Below are 20,744 nucleotides of genomic sequence, written 5' to 3'. Positions count from 1 at the left end.
TTCAGATAAATACGTAAATGTTGTAGATTTATATAAATATGTTAATGTTGTAGATTTATATATAAATATGTAAATGTTTATTTTTAAAAGAGATTTTTTTGTCCCCAGGACATGATCGGGTTGTTACGGTCAAATCTCGGAATTTTTTCTATTGCGAAAGTTTGGTGTAAGCATCTGTAAGCCCGGATTAGATACCCCCAGGTACCTATAGCTGGCAACCATAGACTCTCCCTGCTTGTCCACCATTCCTCTCTTCATCGTCATTCACTTGGATCAATCCCACTTGAAGCTTCTTTCTTGTTGAGTAGAAAGCACGCACCCTTTCGCTGCGAGAGTTGTTGACAGCCGCCCCTCTGTCCTCCTACATCCGTCAGGTGGTCATAACTGCTAAACCAGATGTCGGCTTCAGATGTTTTTGAAACCACAGGTTTGTGTGGAGTAAGGGAATTGAACCCGTGAACACCAGTCTGGACACCAATCCAGTTACTAGATGTGGACAAGTGTGCTTAACTTCAGTGATCTAACGAGAACTGGTGTCGCACACTCTTTATTTATTTAAATAAATATGTAAATGTTGTAGATTTATATAAATATGTAAATGTTGTAGATTTATATATAAATATGTTAATGTTGTAGATTTATATAAATATGTTAATGTTGTAGATTTATATAAATATGTAAATGTTGTAGATTCAGATAAATATGTTAATGTTGTAGATTTATATAAATATGTAAATGTTATAGATTCATATATATATATGTAAATGTTGTAGATTTATATAAATATTTAAATGATGTAGATTTATATAAATATGTAAATGATGTAGATTCATATATATATATATGTAAATGTTGTAGATTTATATATATAAATACTAGCCTTAGAGGGCGCGAAATTAATTGTGAACATGTTCTCTTTGTGTACATCGTAAAACAAAACAAAAATAATTCGCGGATTTTCACAAAAAATTTCGCGGATTTTCAAAATTTTTAAAAATTTAATGACGATCGAATTTTGATGGAGACAAATATTTGAAATTTTGATTNATGGATGAATAATGAATATATATATATATATATATATGTAAATGTTGTATTTTCATATAAATATGTAAATGTTGTAGATTGATATAAATATGTAAATGTTGTAGATTCATATAAATATGTAAATGTTGTAGATTTATATAAATATGTAAATGTTGTAGATTTATATAAATAAGTAAATGTTGTAGATTTATATATATATATGTAAATGTTGTAGATTCACATAAATATGCAAATGTTGTAGATTTATATAAATATATGTAAATGTTGTAGATTCATATAAATATGTAAATGTTGCAGATTTATATAAATATGTAAATGATGTAGATTTATATATATATGTAAATGTTGTAGATTTATATATATGTAAATTTTGTAGATTAATTATATAAATATGCTAATGTCATATAGTTATGCAGGAGTTCTGTTATGAAGTACACAGCAGGGAAAACTATGATAACTTCAACTATAAGGGAACCAGCTAAACTTCGGTAGGAGTAAACCCACTTTTTTATTTATTTGTTGGTTCTAAGTTTAGTTTGAAATGTTTTAAATTCTTATATGCAACTGGATAAATTTACATGTCTTATGCTGATCCATTAACCAAAAAAAAGCTACAAGGTCAGAAAGTTGCACCAGTACTGCACCAGTACTGCACCAGTACTGCACGCATTAAATTGAATTTCTTCATCTGTCTAGTTCGCAGTGTTATATAACAAGAATAGTAAAATTGTCAAAACTTTTTTAAATATTTTTCCTTTAAATTATTCTTATTTAAAATTTCTTTTAGATACCCAGAGTTCACCATTTGTCTGCCTTTCAAAAACAAGGAAAATAATTAAATAAGAAAGATTTTTTTAACGTTTAAAGGGACTGTAAGCTTAATTTCTAACGACCCTACGTACGAAGATTGCAACGTTCAATTTACAATCTCACCTTTAACAGATTTGTTTGATTAAGTGTGACCTAGTTATTAACGTTTATATAATTTTAATATTTTCGATTTTGGTTTTTCTACAAAAGTTGCTTCACTGCATGTCCTGTTGCATATGGAAAACGTAAATGAATTATCAGAATTAAATGCTCTTAAAATAAGAAAACCGACAATATCATCCTCCCCATTATTGTTGTGATAAAGGAGTTAAGGGCATTTCCATATTGCATGGAGGGTCACTTGATCGAAATTAGAAAGATAGAGAATGTTGCATTTGCGGCATTTGTTCCTCAGCTTGACTAAACAATCTAAATTTGTACAAAAATCCACCCACGGAAGCCGCTTCAAATAAGTTTTGGATCATCCCTCTTGGGGAGAGGATGAAGAAATTCTCCCAACTCCCCATGGTGTCATGACAGACAATCTGAGTCCTGAGAAGCAGTCAATCTCAGGGACGGTACTTCAGATAAGCTCCTAGCCCTGTGGATCTAGATGGCTTTCAAGTCCAGAATACAAGAAGATCTTAGGAAACCCAACCTGTGACTCTGGATGAAGAAGAATACAGGAAACCCATCACTGAACACACAGGAAACCCAACCTGTGACTCTGAATAGAGAAGAGTACAGGAAACCTATCACTGATCACACAGGAAACCCGAACCTGTGACACTGGATGAAGAAGAGTACAGGAAACCTATCACTGAGCACACAGGAAACCCAACCTGTGACTCTGAATGGAGAATAGTACAGAAACCCATCACTGAGCACACAGGAAACCCAACCTATGACTCTGGATGAAGAAGAGTACAGGAAACCTATCACTGAGCACACAGGAAACCCAACCTGTGACTCTGTCCTATCACTGAGCACACAGGAAACCCAACCTGTGTCTCTTAATGGAGAAGAGTACAGGAAACCTATCACTGAGCACACAGGAAACCCAACCTGTGACTCTGGATGGAGAAGAGTACAGGAAACCCATTACCGAGCACACAGGAAACCCAACCTGTGACTCTGAATGGAGAAGAATACAGGAAGCCTATCACTGAGCACACAGGAAACCCAACCTGTGACTCTGAATGTAGAAGAGTACAGGAAACCTATCACTGAGCACACAGGAAACCCAACCTGTGACTCTGAATAGAGAAGAATACAGGAAACCCATTACCGAGCACACAGGAAACCCAACCTGTGTCTCTGGTTAAAGAATATTCCAGGAAACCCAAACTGTGGATCCAAAGAAACTGTAGTAGCAGTATATCTCCATCCATTTACTCTTTGTTTCTTTTAATTGTTTCACTTTTAATGGATATCTAATTCTATACTTGACGAGACAAAGCTTTAAGGGTACTGTTGTAAATCGGGCATTGACATCTTTGCATGGAGGGTCACACTCACTTGAAATTAGGCTTATGTTAAGTGACTCCGTTGAAATCATATTTAAAATTTCATTATTTAGTATGGAAAGGATATACTGGCTATTATTCGGGTAAAAACATTTTTTTTTAAATTAATTACTTTTTATATAAATGATAACATATAGAAAAGGACATAGTTACATTTGCCTAAATATTTTCATTTCAAGTACCTGACTGACATTGAAGCAGCTAGAGCACTGCGCACAGTAGTACTAAGGAGTATGAAATAGAAGGGAGATACAATTGACGCTGCCCACCCTACTATAGATTATGCATGCTTTGCAGTCAGTACTCCATTTGTATAAGAAATATTAAGAACAGGTTATTGTATACGCGGTAATTGTACATCAGACAAATATTTCTTATACAAATGCAGTACCCGTCTGCAAAGCATGTATAATCATATATCCCTTCTATTTCATACTCCTTGAGTAGTTCACATAAAGAGACAATATAAGGCAAAGCGGGACGGAAATCACTTAAGTGAATTTGCGACTAATTAATTAATATTAGGGGTGTTTACATGGGACCCCCCCCCCCTATTAACCTATTTCCTGTATACGCCCCTGATTATTATGATTTAGGAAACTGGGTCTGCTAATCTCACTGATCTCGAAATGAAACGGGTAAAGTCTTATTTTTAAATTGTTATTTTTCAATTTCTCAATAATATCTTTTAAATATAAAAATGAAAAAATATTATCGCTGAGGTTTAATGTTTATGTGATTTAATTAATAAACTATATCTTGTAGATATTAAAAATCTTTATTCATCAAGAATAATTTCTAACTTTTTATTATTTTTTTATGAACTGTTACAAAATAAGTTTTAACCAAATTTTTAAAAATTTTACACATTTATTATCATTTTATGGACAAAACTTTTAAAATCTAAATTATTAAAATAATTTTAGCACAAACAGAAAACGTGAAATATTTTTCAAGAGTTTTCAAAAGTTTTTGGTTCATTAACTTCTCCCTTATTTTCTAATTTTCACCAAATTAATTTAAAACTATGTCTTAAATCTCTCAAGCGAGGTTTTTTTAAAACATAAAGAAATTTTTCCTTCAAATAAACTTTTAAGAATTTTTCACAGTTCATTGTCCCGCGTTGAAAAGACTATTTTTTAAGTTAACTAACAAACCCGTCAGGAATGTCTATTATAAAGAGTAATGAATGTATCTCTGCTTTTAGAACAATCGGACTACAACCTTAGGTTTATCATTGAATCCCTCGGGGGTTTAAATTTCAATTGATTTAATTTTCTATGAGAGTATAGATAGATATGATATAAGGTCAGCAATCCAAAGGAATTAAGTCTTTTTAACAAACTCAATTTTTCTAATCCCTAAATTTTTGCAACTTGATGCTGTAGACCTTTGATGTTTTAAACTGAGATTATTTGATCTAACAGAATTCATTATTGAAAATATATAAAATTCATGACATTAGATTACAAAGAAAATCAGAGTTTGTGGCAAAGACTCAATTCCTTTAATCCCTTAATACAGATGTGTATATGAATGTACAAAGCATATCGTTTATTCAGAAATATTGTTTTTAACACAAACACTTCAGAAAATTGAAAACGGATATTTACAATTTTGTTTCTATTTTCTTCTTATTTTTATATAGAAAAATGTACAGGGTGACCCACTTATCGTGACAATCAAGAGAACGCCGTTTTTTGTATTTCATATCCAATGACAAATATGTCTCAAAAAAGGTGGTGTAACTTTTTGTAAATCATAGCTATTGACGACAACCTTTAAGTGGTTTCTCAATTGTCAGGTTTGGACACCCTGTAGATGTTTACTGTTTATACTGCATGTAAAATGTAGGTATACTGGGATATCAGGGCGCTTCGCGCCTATCTTCTATTTTAACTATTAATTGATTTTCTCTTCGATAAACAATAATAAAAATGTTGGAGGTTTTTTTCGTGGATTTTCAAAATTTTCAGAAAATCAAAACATTTTGGAGATACATTTTTGTTATTCTGAGCATCCAAAAACCTTCCCAGGGCTGACGTAAGGTCTTACAAATATGTAGGCCCGATCGGTTTGATCCCCCAAATATCATAATTAAATTATCTCAAAATGCTGTATCTATAAATGATATCCGAAATGTCGTATCTTAGATGATCTTTGAAATGTTGTATCTAGATGAGCTTCAAAGTGTTGTAACTAGATGATCTCTAAAACTTTGTATATAGCTAGATAAATATTGTATCTAAATGATATACTAGATTATGTCCGAAATGTCGGACCGAGAAAATCTCAATAATGGCGTATCTAGAAAATCTCTGAAATGTCATATCTAGATTTTCTCCAAAATATCGCATCTAGTTGATCTCCAAAATGTCACATCTATATGATCTCCAAAATGTTGCATCTACATGATCTCCAAAACGTCGTATCTAGATGATCTCTATGAATTGTACTATTTAGATGATCTCTGAAATGTCGTATTCCCGCGGTGAGATTCTAAAACATTTCTCCCACGAATGGAAGTATGGCGGATTTAACGACAGCGCAAGGTATTGACCATTTGTTTATGGGTTTTATACTAATATGCGAACTCAGTAATTGCAAAAATAACTAAATTGCGAAAAAAATAAATAGCCATGAATATGCGGGAGCAGTTGAAAAGATCTCCATATAATCATTTAATTAATTATTATTATTATTACAATTATTTTCATTATTATCATTATTATTATTATTTTCATTTTTATCATTATCATAGGGATAAGCATCTTAATAACATTCGTGTCGCCCACATAGGGTAAAGGATAAAAGATCAGTATCAAATATCAACACATCTGTTTAAATTTAAAGGATCAGTATCAAATATCAATACATCTGTTTAAATTTAAAGGATAAGTATCAAATATCAACACATCTGTTTAAATTTAAAAGATCAGTATCAAATATCAACACATCTGTTTAAATTTAAAGGATCAGTATCAAATATCAACACATCTGTTTAAATCCGTCAATTTGTTTAGGAATAATCCCAACTTATGGAAAACTACTGTACCGCATCCCAGTGCATCAGGTTTAACTTTTAGAAAAATAATAATAAGGAATATTTAAAGAAAAGTGTAAATATATGGATTTATACGACTCCAGTGGTCATCGTACACATCAATACAATAAAGAATATTTTTTTAGTTCAATTTGTATTTCTTCCAAGCTTTTAAACAGAATGGATACACATAAACGTGGAAACAAGTAGACATTGTTAATAAACAGCTTCTCTTTGTTTACTTGTAAAACTTGTAAACTTGTAATTAGAAACAAAGCTTGTAAAAAATCAAAACTTTATATAGAACAATTATCTTTATTGTATTAATACAGTGATAACCAGAAAATTCTTATTAATGAAGACGACTTTTAGACTCAAGCTATTTCAGAGTTTTCTGGTTATCACAAAAAAAAGTTAGTTTTAGGCAATTATGCAATATGCAGTCAATGCAGCTTGAGTCTTGAGACTAATTGCAGTAAATATCAATTATTCAATTTGTTTCCATGCTCTGTGATTGTAATTTCATGTGTCCCTCCATACAAAGATAGCAATTTACGATTCACAATATTCACAATTTGATAGCTTTGACTGATCGAGTATGAATTAGATATTAAATTGTATCACTTTGAAAACTGCAATTATTTTTAATTGAACATTTCTACTGCAAGAAAGCACGAAGGAATTATCAGAATTAAACCCAGAAAAAAACAATAATTATACTTTCCACATTATTGATGAGATAAAGGTTTCAAAAATACTAAATGAAAATTTGGCATTGCCATCTTAAGATGAGATTTCGCTACCTCACCTAGTCGATCCTTTTAGGACTGCCAAATCATGATTTGTTATTTAACTTCTATAATTGAATTAAATAAATTGGATTTTTGAGTTTTTAATAATCAATACCATGATTTGAATGAATCGAATTTTTCAACAAATGAATATGTGATTTTGAATAAGAGGCCTTTTCAACTTGAAGGATTTTGTCGATAAATTCAATGATATGAACTTTTCCTCGGGGGAACAGAATTTCGTTTGAAAATGATTTTTCATATTTTAATATTCCTTACTCATCTTTCGCTACTATTATGTAACTGTTCAAAAAGTAAAATTTTTTTAATTTTGTTTTCATTATTCTTGAAAACTAATAAAAAGAATCGAAATCAGAAAAATAATAAATAATTATTTGATAAATTTAAGAGTATCAATATTTTCAATTTGTTGTATTGTATTGATAAAGTAAAGCACAAATATTCGAATGAAGGAAAGTATATTACCTAGGACCCGCGCTCAGGCTCTTCCAAACTTTTCGTCGACGATTTGCTAAAATCGTTCGAAATACTAAATTTTCAGATTTCCGTCCGTTCTGAATTCTAAGAACAAAATGTTCGTACCGTTCAAAGTTACCGTTCGTTAACGATTTTTACCCTGGAACCATTGACTACGGACCATGGACCATGGATCCATGGACCCTGGAACCATGGACTACGGACCATGGACCCTGGAACCTGGAACCATGGACCACACCAATTGTTCAGTGTACTTATTTCACATAATAAGTTCATTTTTATGCTTCTGGTAAACTGATTTGCTTTATAATAAAAAGAAATATACATGAGATCAAGGTTATAATGCAAGGAAAGTTATCTCAGAGCTGTACGTATATTTTGTACTGCAGTGTACTGTCTCTGGGTGGTAATGTAAACACAAGACGGGTGTCAGAGCCTGACATGGGATCCATATTTCACATAAAAAAAATCAATGAAATATTCTTGTCATAGGAAACTAATATGTAAATTATCAAAATTGTCTATCTTGGATCTATTCTTGTTAACTAATTTTAGATTGATTTCTCCCTCCAATAGGAAGTTGAGCCCAAACCTCCTTGTTATACTTCCCTTATGACGCATTCACTCTTCTTTGAAGCAGAATAAATACAGTGTAAGGAGACGATATTTTTGTACATTTGAGCACATTTAGAGTAAGCAACCCTTACTACAACCTTGGTATACTTTATATATTTATCTAGGTACCTGCTTTACCAACTCCTGTATATTTATCTAGGTACCTGCTATACCTACTCCTATATATTTATCTAGGTGCCTGCTATACCTACTCCTATATATTTATTTAGGTGCCTGCTATACCTAACCTACTCCTATATATTTATCTAGGTACCTGCTATACCTACTCCCCTCCTGGAGAGAATCCTCCTGGAAAATGGACTTCATACAAGATATATCTCCAGGAAAAAGAGAAAATTATAAACGATTTTTCCAAATTTGGTATTCTTGTTCAAATTGTAAATGAAGTTTGAGTTTTCAATGTTCGACGTGACAGATGTTAGTGACATTTTTTAAACTGTATGAGGGGGGCACTGTGAACTCCGGTGTAGAGATGGGCATAGTTTTTTGAACGAACATTTTAAGAATTAACGAAATTTTTTGTAAAAAAGGGTATCGTTTAGAAAAAAAAACTATTAATGGATTAACGAAATGGATGACAAAATTATCATTTTAAAAACAAACGTAAAATCATTCGAACGATCTTGATCCATCAAGTACGATTTTTTTAGATTTTTTACAAATTGTTTGGAAAAACGATCGTTTTTTACTGAACGAACGATTTTTTCGAGCACACTTTTAAAAAAACAATAGGTTTGTTTACTAAACTAACGTTTTTTTTTAAAAACTTTTTTTTTAACGTACGATTTTATTGAACGAACGTTATTTTTAGCGAACAATTTTAATGAATGATCTTTCAGTGAGAACACGAATAAAATAGATAAACTTAAACTATTTCTCAAGTGTGCACTGGCTCAAATCCAATGAATCATCTATTCATTTGTTCAATCCTGTTTGAAGTCAACTGAAGTCAACAATTAGAAAATATCGTGTTCCACAATTTCATTTTCGTAAGGATATTTTATCGGAGTGTTCGCAAAAAAATAAGAAAGGGTGTAGGATATCGAATTGAATTCGATATTGATCGCCACAAATTTTACTTTTATCTATTGCGCATTTAGGGAGGGTTTATGAAGAACGTAGAACCCGCGGATACCAATTCATGGAGTTACATTATTCCACTCATATCATAAATAATTATATTTAAATTAAATTTAATCATTGAATTATTGCAACCTTTAAATGTCAAATTCAGTTCCTTGCAGTGATATAACGTTGATAAATTATATAATTTTTTTTATATATTTTAAATACGATATACTTTAAACTTCTTTGCCGCTAGGTGTCTCTTCCAATCAAAATCCTTGAAATATTGAGAGTCTAACATTCCTCTTTATATTCCACGTTGTATAGGTTCTACCCCACTCACCCCGGACTAACCAGAGTTAGAGGCATTCGGTTTCTTTTATTTGAAATCATACGCGTTTTGGTTTATATTTTAACAATCTTTAAAGTTACGGATTTGTTTGTTTAATACTTTTTATTCAAAACATATATGCCGGCAAAAAAGTATTTTAGAAAGAAGGCTGAAAAATTATGTTTAATAGGAGAAATTGTGATCGAAAGTCGTAGCTTTCTGGAATATTGACAGAACCGTTAAATCCACGTGCACTGTAGTCAGAGGCGTATTCAATGGGGGCTTAACCCCCCCTCTAGGTCAGTGAAATCCATTGTTTTTAGTTTTTTGGGGCCACAGCAGATGGTAAACCCTATCCTAGAAAGAAAAAAATCTAAGCCCCCACCCCTTGACAAATTCCTGAATGCGCATTGGCTGTTATAGTTTATTGAAGATAGTTTGAAAACCTTTGGTATTTCAATAATCAACAAATTGTAAATATTAATTTAAAATATTTTTTAAATTATGCGTTTTAGAATTTTTCTCTCTGGATTTTCAGATTCCAGTGGAAATTGATGCAACAAAACCAGCAAGGGAAAAAAATAATGCTTTGATTTTTTTCATTTGAAAATTGGCTGTTTGTTTTGTCTGTTTGTTTTGTTTGTTTGTTTTGTCTGTTTGTTTTGTTTGTTTGTTTTGTTTGTTTGTTTTGTCTGTTTGTTTTGTCTGTTTATTTTTGTCTGTTTGCTTTGTCTGTTTATTTTTGTCTGTTTGTTTTGTCTGTTTATTTTTGTCTGTTTGTTTTGTCTGTTTATTTTTGTCTGTTTGTTTTGTCTGTTTGTTTTGTCTCTTTGTTGTGTCTGTTTGTTTTGTCTGTTTGTTTAAGTCTGTCTGTTTTAGTCTGTCTGGTTGGTTTGTTTGTTTTGACTGTTTGTTTTTGCCTGTTTTTTTTTGTCTGTTTGTTTTGTCTGTTTGTGTTGTCTATTTGTTTTAGTCTGTCTGTTTGGTTTGTTTGTTTTGTCTGTTTGTTTTTGTCTGTTTGTTTTGTCTGCTTGTTTTGTCTGTTTGTTTTGTCTGTTTGTGTTGTCTATTTGTTTTAGTCTGTCTGTTTGGTTTGTTTGTTTTGTCTGTTTGTTTTTGTCTGTTTGTTTTGTCTGCTTGTTTTGTCTGTTTGTTTTGTCTGTTTGTGTTGTCTATTTATTTTAGTCTGTCTGTTTGGTTTGTTTGTTTTGTCTGTTTGTTTTGTCTGTTTGTTTTGTCTGTTTATTTTTGTCTGTTTGTTTTGTTTGTTTGTTTTGTCTGTTTGTTTTGTATGTTTGTTTTGTCTGTTTGTTTAAGTCTGTCTGTTTTAGTCTGTCTGTTTGGTTTGTTTGTTTTGTCTGTTTGTTCTGTCTGTTTGTTTTGTCTGTTTTTTTTTTGTTTATTTTTGTCTGTTTGTTTTTTCTGTTTATTTTTGTCTGTTTTCTTTTGCTAAAATGTTTAAATTATTTCATAAAAAATACAAAATGAAATAAAAAATATTATGAAATTGCAAGATTAACCAATGATTGAAATAGCAATATTTATTGTAATTTTTGTAGTGAATCTGACGTTGAGGTAACATCCTTTGTTAAAATATATTTATTAATTCATAAAGAGATATATTCTTCTCTATTTTGTTTATATATTCACCAGAAATACTGAATATTTATTTGATTTTTATCGTTTTTTTACAATTTCGATAATTAAACAAAAAATTAATCTTTTTCCCTGAGTACGAACAATTTTGCTTATTTTAAGTGGTCGTTTAACATAATTCAGCATCAAAATATGACGGTTTCTGTAGAAAAGAATCGAGGGTAAAGAACTACTTTGAGTGCTTATCTCAAATACGCTAGCGTACAATGTGAACTCAACTCAGCAAACTCGCGTTTCTTCATATTCCTCGGAAATCTAGAATACTTTATGTCCAATGTGGTTTTACCCCCCCCCCCCTCTCATAAAATATGGCCGATTTGGTCATACTTATAGTTATTTGTTAGACGGAGAAGAAAAAAAGAGATTTTTTCTCCGATGTTTCCATCTTTCTACACTCAAGCAATTCCTTCCTATACTACATGGTAAAATTATTAAAAAAAAATAGACTAAAAGTACATTAGAAACTAAAAAATAAAAATTATTTATAAATTAAAAAAATGGTTTTTGTGATTTAAAGGGACTGTAAGTTTAATTTCAATTAAACCTATACAAAAATGGCAATGCCAGATTTACAATGGTACCCTAAAAGATTCATCTGATCAAGCATGATGTAGGTAATACAAAATAATTTTTTCCTTTGCGGTTTCTCTCCAAAAACACAATTGTCTGAAAAACGACGATATCTTCCATACTTTTGATCAGATTAAGGGTTCAATGCTACAGTTGTAAATCGGGCATTGCCTCCTTACATTTAGGGTCACTAAAAATTACGCTTACAGTCCCTTTAATTAGGAAGACGACATGCCTGATATGATAAGAATAGAAAACTCTTTACTGAACTATAAGGTAATCAAGTGTAGGTCTGAGCATGTTCGATCTTTTTTTAGCCATTTCCTTAACGGTTAGTTCCAACTGTTACGAAAGAAAAATTTCAGTTAGCCGTTAATTTTAAAAGTAAGAACGGAACGTTCATTTCGTCAACGGCTTTTTTCGTTTTTTTAAAATTACCGTTAGTTCTCAATTTTATGTTTTAAAATTAATGGTTGGTGAGATTGTTAACGGCACAGTGAACAGTATTAACGGAGTTTTTGGAAAATTTTTAACAATTGTTAATTGCTCCAGCCGTTAATGATACCTTTAATACAAAATTAACGGCGTTAACGGCGCAAACCTCTGAAAAAAATTCGTTGACGGTTGATGAAATCGTTATCGCCACAGCTGTTAATGTTATATTACAGTATGAACGGCGTTTACGGTGAACAAAATTTTGTTAACGGTTTATAAACACAGAAGATGAAATTTAAAAACATCAAAACACATAAAAAAATGTTATCAGAAAATAGCAAAATTTACCTTTTTTAAGCTTTTTAGTTACCGTTTTTAACCGTTAATTTATTTTTTCAAAAACGGCTAATCCGTTTTGTTAACAATTTAAAAATTAACGGTTATCTACGTTAATTTTCGAACCCCTCTATTTCGTTAACGGAAATTTGCCCAGCCCTGATCAGGTGACCAGAAAATTTGCATTTGTTGAAACAGATATTGCCAAAAAATAGTGCACATTACAAAAGAACTGAGTTTCAGCCACAAACTCGGATTTTCTAGTCCCTAATATTTTCGCAATAAAATGTCGTAGACCTTTATAAGAATCAATTCTGTTATATCAAATAATCCAAGTTTGAAATATCAAAGGTTTACACCATCAGAGTGCTAATTGATATAGATTGTAAATTCTAGCTTGTGGCAAGTACTCCATCCCTTATCGTATAAAATCCTGATAAAATTATGTTACTAATTACATTTTTAATATGTAAACTCAGTTTGAAGGGGGATTGGTGTGCACATTGAACAATTCCATTTCAAATATTTCATTGATTTTATGACCACATACGATAAGTTCTCTTAATCTTAAGAATCTTAATTATTATCGTAAAAATCTATTTGTATAGGAGGAGACATCTATCGTGTTTAAACTGAACTATGCAAAGTATCTGAGTAGCGCAGATAGACAGTGTTCAAACTCAGCTGAATATAATTTCAAGGATTGTGTCGACAGCTTGGTAATGTTTTATTGCATAATATGTTAATTTTTGTTACTGAATGTACGAAAGATTTTGCGTTATGACGCTAAAATATGTTTTTTACTGTTAATTATTTGGTTTATGAGAATATATTCGAGAGAAGGGAGGACTTCCCTTCTCACCCTCGGATAATATTTGAAAATATGATGGGCGCTTCTTTAAATTTGGTTTGTAATTCAAAACAAAATTCCAGCGACTTGGCACCATTTAATCAGCCAAAATGTTTATAAATTATTTATTCTTAAAGTTAAATTAAAATGAAAATGACCACATATGAGAATGACCTATTTAGTACCTGGAGGATAGAGACTGGCAGGATCCCTGGTACTGGAATATAAACATAGACAAAACCAAATCTACAAACAAAACTCAAGTTTTGGATTATTATTCACAGGTCAAAAACAGGGGGTTCCACAAAACATGATAAAAAAATTTTAATTTTGTTTTATGTTTATATAATTTAAATGTTCGATACTAAAACTAAATTTTGTTCTCTATAAGTGCTTGTGCAGTATAAACACTATACACCTTTAATTCGATTAAGTCCTATAATTAGGAGACTGCATAACCGTTATTTGAAGTGACCTTTCATTTAAAAAGTTGCTGCATGTCCGATTTACAAAGGTACCCTTTAAAGCTTTGTCAGATCAAGTGTAAACTAGAAATACATCACACTTTTATTATTATTAGATAAATCTTAATCGTATTTTGAAAAAGGGTAATTGCCAATTCATAACAAGTGTTAAATTCTGTTAATTTCTTTACAAAAAATGCGCAAGAAAACGTACAAATAAAAATAATCAACTTTCAAAGAGAAGAAGATTGATATCTCCTGCATTATTGATCAGACAAATTATTTAAAGGTGTATTTTTGTGTATTTTATTGTGTATTGTATTGTAATGTGTATTTTAATAAATGGAAAGTCACTTTAAATTACGTGTCCAGTCCCTTTAATTATTCATTTTTTTATATTTAAAGGAATGGGGAGCTCACAACATCATACAAGACAGACAGTACAAATCTAAGGAAAATATTATTAATTGTTTTTAATACAGTTTAAGCCAGAACTTCGGAAACATCTAAAGAATTTATAAAATGTCGTCTTGGCAGTTTTACATGGGTTTTATCTACATCATCCTAATTGTAAAAATAAATAGATAGCCATGCATTAAATATACGGAAACAGTTATTAAGAGCTCCATATAATAATTCAATTTAAAAACTAAATATCTGCAACTTTTCACTATCAGTCGGTTCAGAAAACGACATTTCATAAATTCTCTCGATTTCTCCGAGGTTCCGGTTTAAACTATATTTTTCCCTTTCTTAGAATTAGAACAATCTCACCTTGGTAAAGTCAGTCTTAAAATTTTGTGATTGAAATTTATCTAAATTTGTAGACTTGTGATGCCAAGTTCTATTAGGCTCAGGTGCTCCAACAAACTTTATCAAATTAAAATTTGAAAAAGATTAATTGTACATAATTTTGCAAAAAGTATTTTAATAATTATCGAAAATTCAATTTAAATACAGATTGTCCAAAAAAAACAGCTTGTTGTTGTTATAAAATCTACATGTCTAGAACTACAAAATGTTTAAGTAAATTTTGAATCCGATTTATATATGGTACAGGGTGTCCCAAAAAACATGGGAATTCAGTGACGAATTCGATATCGTCTTTTTAACTAATTCTTTGATTTAGTATAGTGATACCTACTGAGAAAGCTGTAATCCGTAAGAGTTTCGTCTGCTATGTTCACATTTTGTTTGTTTACGTTTTGACTGCAATAGGTTGTACTTAGTAAAACAAGAAAATTAAAGTATACAAACAGAGTAAACTTGTCCGTCTTCACTCTTCATCTTGCGGAGACATTATAGACACATATTTACAGTTTTTTACCATTTTCATAAAATAAACTCTAGCATACATAATAATATTATGGCTTTTGAAACTAGGTAACACAATGCTAATTCATAACAAAGACGATATCCAATTCTTCACTGAATTCCCATGTTTTTTTGGGACACCCTGTACCATATATGAATCGGATTCAAAATTTACTTAAACATTTTGTAGTTCTAGACATGTAGATTTTATAACAACAACAAGCTTGTTGTAGTTGTTTCTTTCTTGAGTTTAAAAAGTAATTGATAGATACGTCATGAGAGCGTGGACATTTTGGATTATCATAATTCATGCCAACTTATGATAGAAGTTTCATTTTCATAATTTCTATCTCTACACAATTTTTAATGGACTTGGGTTTCCATTTTTCCGGAACAAAATTTCCATCTTGGAAATGGAATGATCCGGAAATTTTTTGCGTAAACTGGAATTCCGGATCAAATGGAAACAGGAATGTTTATGGTTTACGTAACATAATCCGGAATTTTTCCGGTTTACGTTATAACATAAACCACAAACTTTCTAGTTTCCATTTTGTAAACAGAAAATTTTTCCGCTTTACGTTGTGTAAATCGGAAAAATTTCTGGATTACATTACGTAAACTGGAAAAATTCTGACTTACGGAATGTGAGTTGATTATAAAAAACGAAGAAATTTTGTTTATTTTAATCAAATTTATATTTACAATATTTGAAAGTCAGTTACTGCTGGTCTACAACTACAGTTCATAAATATTCAAGCACTTTACCTTAACATTTCAGGGTCACACAAGACTAACCAGACTGTGTCGCATTCGATTTCTTCTATTTGAAATAATACATGTTTTGGTCTATAATTTAACAACCTTTTACTTTACGGATTTGTTTGTCTGTTAATCACACTAGTAACTTTGAATAATGAGTATAACTCTTAATAGCGCGCGCGTTGTTAGTTTTACTTACTGGTTTTGACTAAATGGAATTGCATAATTTTACAAATTCCGGAACGATTTTTCCGCAAACTTACCGAAATTCTGGAACGTTCCGTAATTTCGGAACAATATGTTCCGGAAATTTACGGTTTAACGGGAAGAAAATCGTTCAGGAAATCATTCCAGAATTTCGGATTTACGGAACCCTTTTCCATATTGGAAATGGAAAAAATTTCCGGATCATTTCCGTACGAAAACCATAATCCAGAATTCCGGTGGCAACCCTATTTCAGACCAAATTTAATAAAATTGTTATTAACTATTATTTAATAGATGGCAAAAGGTAGTTGAAATGTGTAGACCACTTTTATTAAACTTGAACTAATATAGAAGAAGGGGTTCAACTACTTCTCTTATGCTCCGGTTTAAGCTAAAGTTAGATGTTCGGCCATGTTTTGCTATATCACGAGACCGAATTTATGAGTTTAAGCCACGTCGCTGAACTACCTACTGCCGGTTCAAATTTGAACCACCGATTGAAAGTTAAAAAAGTCAAGAAATATTTGAATCGGTGATTCAACTTTGTACCGGTGGTATAAGGCAGTTTAGTGACTCTTAAAATACATTAAATTCTGTCTCCGAACAACCTATTTTTAACTCAAGTTTGAGTTATCTGTTTGAGTATTTAATTTACTAATGATATTATCCAGCGAGATATCCTAGCTTTGGGATGCCCACTACCCTGCAATAGAAGCTCCTTTAGTCTTGAATATACGTGAGTAACATACAAGTGGCATATACAGGGTTATGAGACTTTTAAACGACCTGGAGGCTTTAAAAATAATTATCGGAAGGCTGAATATGGCTTTATGTCTGCGTATATACTCTGCTTTGTCTCTAAGTCTGTTGGTTAGTATCCAATAAACGTCAAAACAGCTGATCCCCATTCTGCCGAATTTTGTGCTCCCAGGAAAGGTTTATGAAACATCTAAATTTGAGAGAGAAAAACCTGCCAAATCAAAAGAATCTAAGCCAAAATTTGAACAGGATTTAAAATGGCCGACTTTCACAGCAACAGTTAAAATTATTTACTGAAAAGGGTTGTGAAGTGCCCTATAGGCGTATTTTATAATGACCAACTCTGAAGTCTCATGCCTTGCAGTGGGTAAATTAAATATTTTTTAATTTGTAATATTTAAAGAAGATAATGTTCAATATTCAGAGAAAATATTATTTTTATGAGTTATAATATAACTGCACAATACTCTAACTGTCAGATGATCCGTACCGGTACATGTACTGCCGTACTTGTACCTGCTGGTATAGTGTACCAAGGGTCTGAAACTTAAGACAGAGTATCCAAATGAAACCTAGTATCGGAAACCCGGTTTCATGATTGGGGTCAGGCAGTTTTGTAGATATTAACTATCTTGTTAGAAATTTTATTTTATGTGGTTTTTTCACATTCTATTTTTTCCGATTTTTAAAACTTAAATCTACGCAAATTTTTATACACCCCAAAATTTTCCGACTCAGCACGTTTATGTGCAACAATTAGACAGGCTGGATTGATGTGTTTTACTTTCAGATATATTCGTCAAGAGAAGATTGATATTGACTGGGGAAGAGAGGATTTCGATTTTGCTATTTCTATTTGGGCAAAGGTATTATTAAATTTTCATTGATGTGAAATATATATAGTTGGTTACCCACACATGTGAAATATATATAGTTGGTTACCCACACATGTGAAATATATACAGTTGGTTACCCACACATGAGATTGTATTTTGACCTAAAACTCGTTAACTTTGACGATTCCAAGGTTTCAATAAGTCTTCTGCCTTTACTATAGTCTTTTAATGAATGGACTTTTCCCAGAAAAGAAACAAGTTTGCAGTTGCAGGGAATCATGAATACGAGGAAACAGACAGTATTGATTCCGTACACCAGGGCGGGGTACAATCTACAGTAGTCGCCGTCGTATATATCAATTTACTAAAGACGACTTTATATTTTTTAAGATTTAGATTTCGTTCACAATAATCCTGCGACAAAAACCCACAGGAGTTAAGCGCATGCTCTCTCTCTCTCTGTCTTGTAATTCAACGCAGAATGCGCGTAACACCTTTGGGCTTCTGCCTCAGGGTTATTGTGAAATAAAAACCCCCTTAATCTTGAAATGACGACATCTATTGTTCTATTTGTATTATATTATTAATCCATGGTCTCACATTTTAAAATACTGTTTGTTTAGGATTTTCAAATAGAGGACAGCGAAGAGATAACAGTGTGTGATTCAACCTGCCTTCTAGGGGAGGTGAATGTCATTTATCAGGACTAGAGGCGACGTAAGGGGGGAGGGGAGATGCCCCCCCTAGAAAAAATTAGGACACAACTTCAAAAAGGGGAAAACTTTTAGAGTCTTTTTTATTATTTAAAATTGTATTTTCAAGAATATTTTCTTTAAGTCATTTTGCTTTTGTTAATATTTTGTAGCAACATTTTTGACTGAAATACATTTTGCTCATAAAAAACTTCCTTAGCCGCAGCGCAGCGTTAGGCTCTATTTTGTAGCGTACGGCAATTCAGAAGGCCCAAATTTAATCAAACATGTCATTTAATCTTTGTGAATATTAGCACATTTACAGTCAAATTAATAAACAATCCCTTTGATACAGTGATAACCAGAAAACTATGAATTAGGAAGACGACTTTTAGATTCAAGTTATAACTTTAAAAATACCCGTGCAGTTTAAACAGACTCATTTATTTATAAGTGATTTAAAAAGCGTCTTGTAAAACTTGTAAAACTTGTAAAACTTGTAAAACTTGTAAAACTTGTAAAACTTGTAAAACTTGTAAAACTTGTAAAACTTGTAAAACTTGTAACATCAAACAAACTTTAGTATTGCTAACATGTCATCTTCCTATTCCATTGTTTTCTGGTTTTCACTGTATATATTGTAGGTTGGGGGTAATATTGGATTATATCTGGGTGTATCTGTTATCACTCTGGTAGATCTTCTCTTCGTTGTACTTTATAAACTTGAACATATTGTTAAACTATTCTGTTCAAGGTCATTCAAATAAATATAATCCAAACATTTTCATTAAAATGGTTGTAGACTGTAGAGTGTAGAGTCTAGAGTGTACAGCATTGAGTGTAGAGTGTAGAGTTTAGAGTGTACAGCGTAGAGTGTAGAGTGTAGAGTGTAGAGTGTAGAGTGTAGAGTGTAGAGTGTAGAGTGTAGAGTGTAGAGTGTAGAGTGTAGAGCATAGAGTATAAAGTGAAGAGTGTAGAGTGTACATTATAGAGTGTAGTGTAGAGTGTAGAGTGTAGAGTGTAGAGTGTAGACTGTAGAGTGTAGAGTGTAGAGTTTAGAGTGTACAGCATAGAGTGTAGAGTGTAGACTGCAGAGTGTAGAGTTTCGAGTGTAAAGCATAAAGTGTAGAGTGTAGACTGCAGAGTGTAGAGTTTAGAGTGTACAGCATAGAGTGTAGAGTGTAGAGTTTAGAGTGTACAGCATAGAGTGTAGAGTGTAGAGTGTAGACTGCAGAGTGTAGAGTTTCGAGTGTACAGCATAGAGTGTAGAGTGTAGACTGCAGAGTGTAGAGTTTAGAGTGTACAGCATAAAGTGTAGAGTGTAGAGTTTAGAGTGTACCGCATAGAGTGTAGAGCTTAAAATCTAAAGTGTACAGCGTAGAGCATAGAGTATAAAGTGAAGAGTGTAGAGTGTACATTATAGAGTGTAGAGTGTAGAATGTAGAGTGTAGAGTGTAGAATGTAGAGTGTAGAGTGTAGAATGTAGAGTTTAGAGTGTACAGCATAGAGTGTAGAGTGTAGACTGCAGAGTGAAGAGTTTAGAGTGTACAGCATAGAGTGTAGAGCTTAAAATGTAAAGTGTACAGCGTAGAGCATAGAGTATAAAGTGAAGAGTGTAGAGTGAACATTGTAGAGTGTAGAATGTAGTATGTAGAGTGTAGAGTGTAGAGTTTATAGTGTACAGAATAGAGTGCAGAGTGTAGACTGCAGAGTGTAGAGTATAAAGTGTGGAGTGTACGATGTATTGTACAATGTAGAGTTTAGAGTGTAGACGTACAGGGATTCATTTGGGATAAGAATTTAATGACGACCCAAAGCTCTTTAAATCTAAATAAACAGGTTTAAACTTGAGTTTTTTATTTTTAATGATTTATTAAAGTATTTGACAAAGAAAAAACCAAGTGTTCTAGAGAATCACGAATTTTATAAAAATATTAAATAAACCCTGTGCAGTCGTCTCTTAAGTTTCATCCTTTGTGGATAATTCTTCAGTTTAATCAGGTGGAAAAACAAAGATATCTCAATCAACTTTAGTCAGAAAATGTTGAAATGGTAAAAGCCAAACAAACGGATCATAAAATAATGCCAGAAATCGAACCATACGGGCCCATAAAGA

General features: G+C 31.9%; 2 protein-coding genes across 3 annotated transcripts; both read left to right on the top strand.

Moving 5' to 3' along the window:
* Positions 1 to 1,464: 1,464 nt before the first annotated feature.
* On the top strand, positions 1,465 to 14,535 carry LOC111705577 (uncharacterized). Its single transcript, XM_023478167.1, has 14 exons — positions 1,465 to 1,535; positions 1,835 to 1,874; positions 3,437 to 3,466; positions 3,980 to 4,021; positions 5,847 to 5,935; positions 6,407 to 6,456; positions 8,601 to 8,674; positions 10,286 to 10,320; positions 11,307 to 11,322; positions 11,748 to 11,825; positions 12,196 to 12,249; positions 13,353 to 13,463; positions 13,777 to 13,878; positions 14,464 to 14,535. Exons 1-14 carry the CDS (start codon positions 1,474 to 1,476, stop codon positions 14,533 to 14,535), a joined length of 855 nt encoding a protein of 284 aa, XP_023333935.1. The 5' UTR covers positions 1,465 to 1,473.
* A 2,335-nt stretch (positions 14,536 to 16,870) lies between these two features.
* Positions 16,871 to 19,398, top strand: LOC111705566 (acid-sensing ion channel 4). 2 transcript variants are annotated; one of them, XR_002766043.1, is made up of 3 exons: positions 16,871 to 17,077; positions 17,891 to 17,966; positions 18,560 to 19,035. XR_002766043.1 is itself a non-coding variant. In XM_023478154.1 (3 exons), the coding sequence occupies exons 1-3, from the start codon at positions 17,874 to 17,876 to the stop codon at positions 19,393 to 19,395; spliced, it is 279 nt and encodes a 92-aa protein (XP_023333922.1). In that variant the 5' UTR covers positions 17,821 to 17,873; the 3' UTR covers positions 19,396 to 19,398. The 2 variants fall into 2 exon arrangements, 1 of the variants encoding a protein (XP_023333922.1); XM_023478154.1 differs by lacking the exon at positions 16,871 to 17,077 and adding an exon at positions 19,273 to 19,398 and having other exon boundaries at positions 17,821 to 17,966; positions 18,560 to 18,622.
* Positions 19,399 to 20,744: the final 1,346 nt, after the last annotated feature.

The sequence above is a fragment of the Eurytemora carolleeae genome, unplaced genomic scaffold, assembly GCF_000591075.1.
Source record: "Eurytemora carolleeae unplaced genomic scaffold, Eaff_2.0 scaffold284, whole genome shotgun sequence".
In the NCBI taxonomy this organism is placed as follows: domain Eukaryota; kingdom Metazoa; phylum Arthropoda; class Copepoda; order Calanoida; family Temoridae; genus Eurytemora; species Eurytemora carolleeae.
The sequence above is the reverse complement of the archived record's forward strand: the minus strand, read 5'-3'. Positions and strand labels throughout refer to the sequence as shown.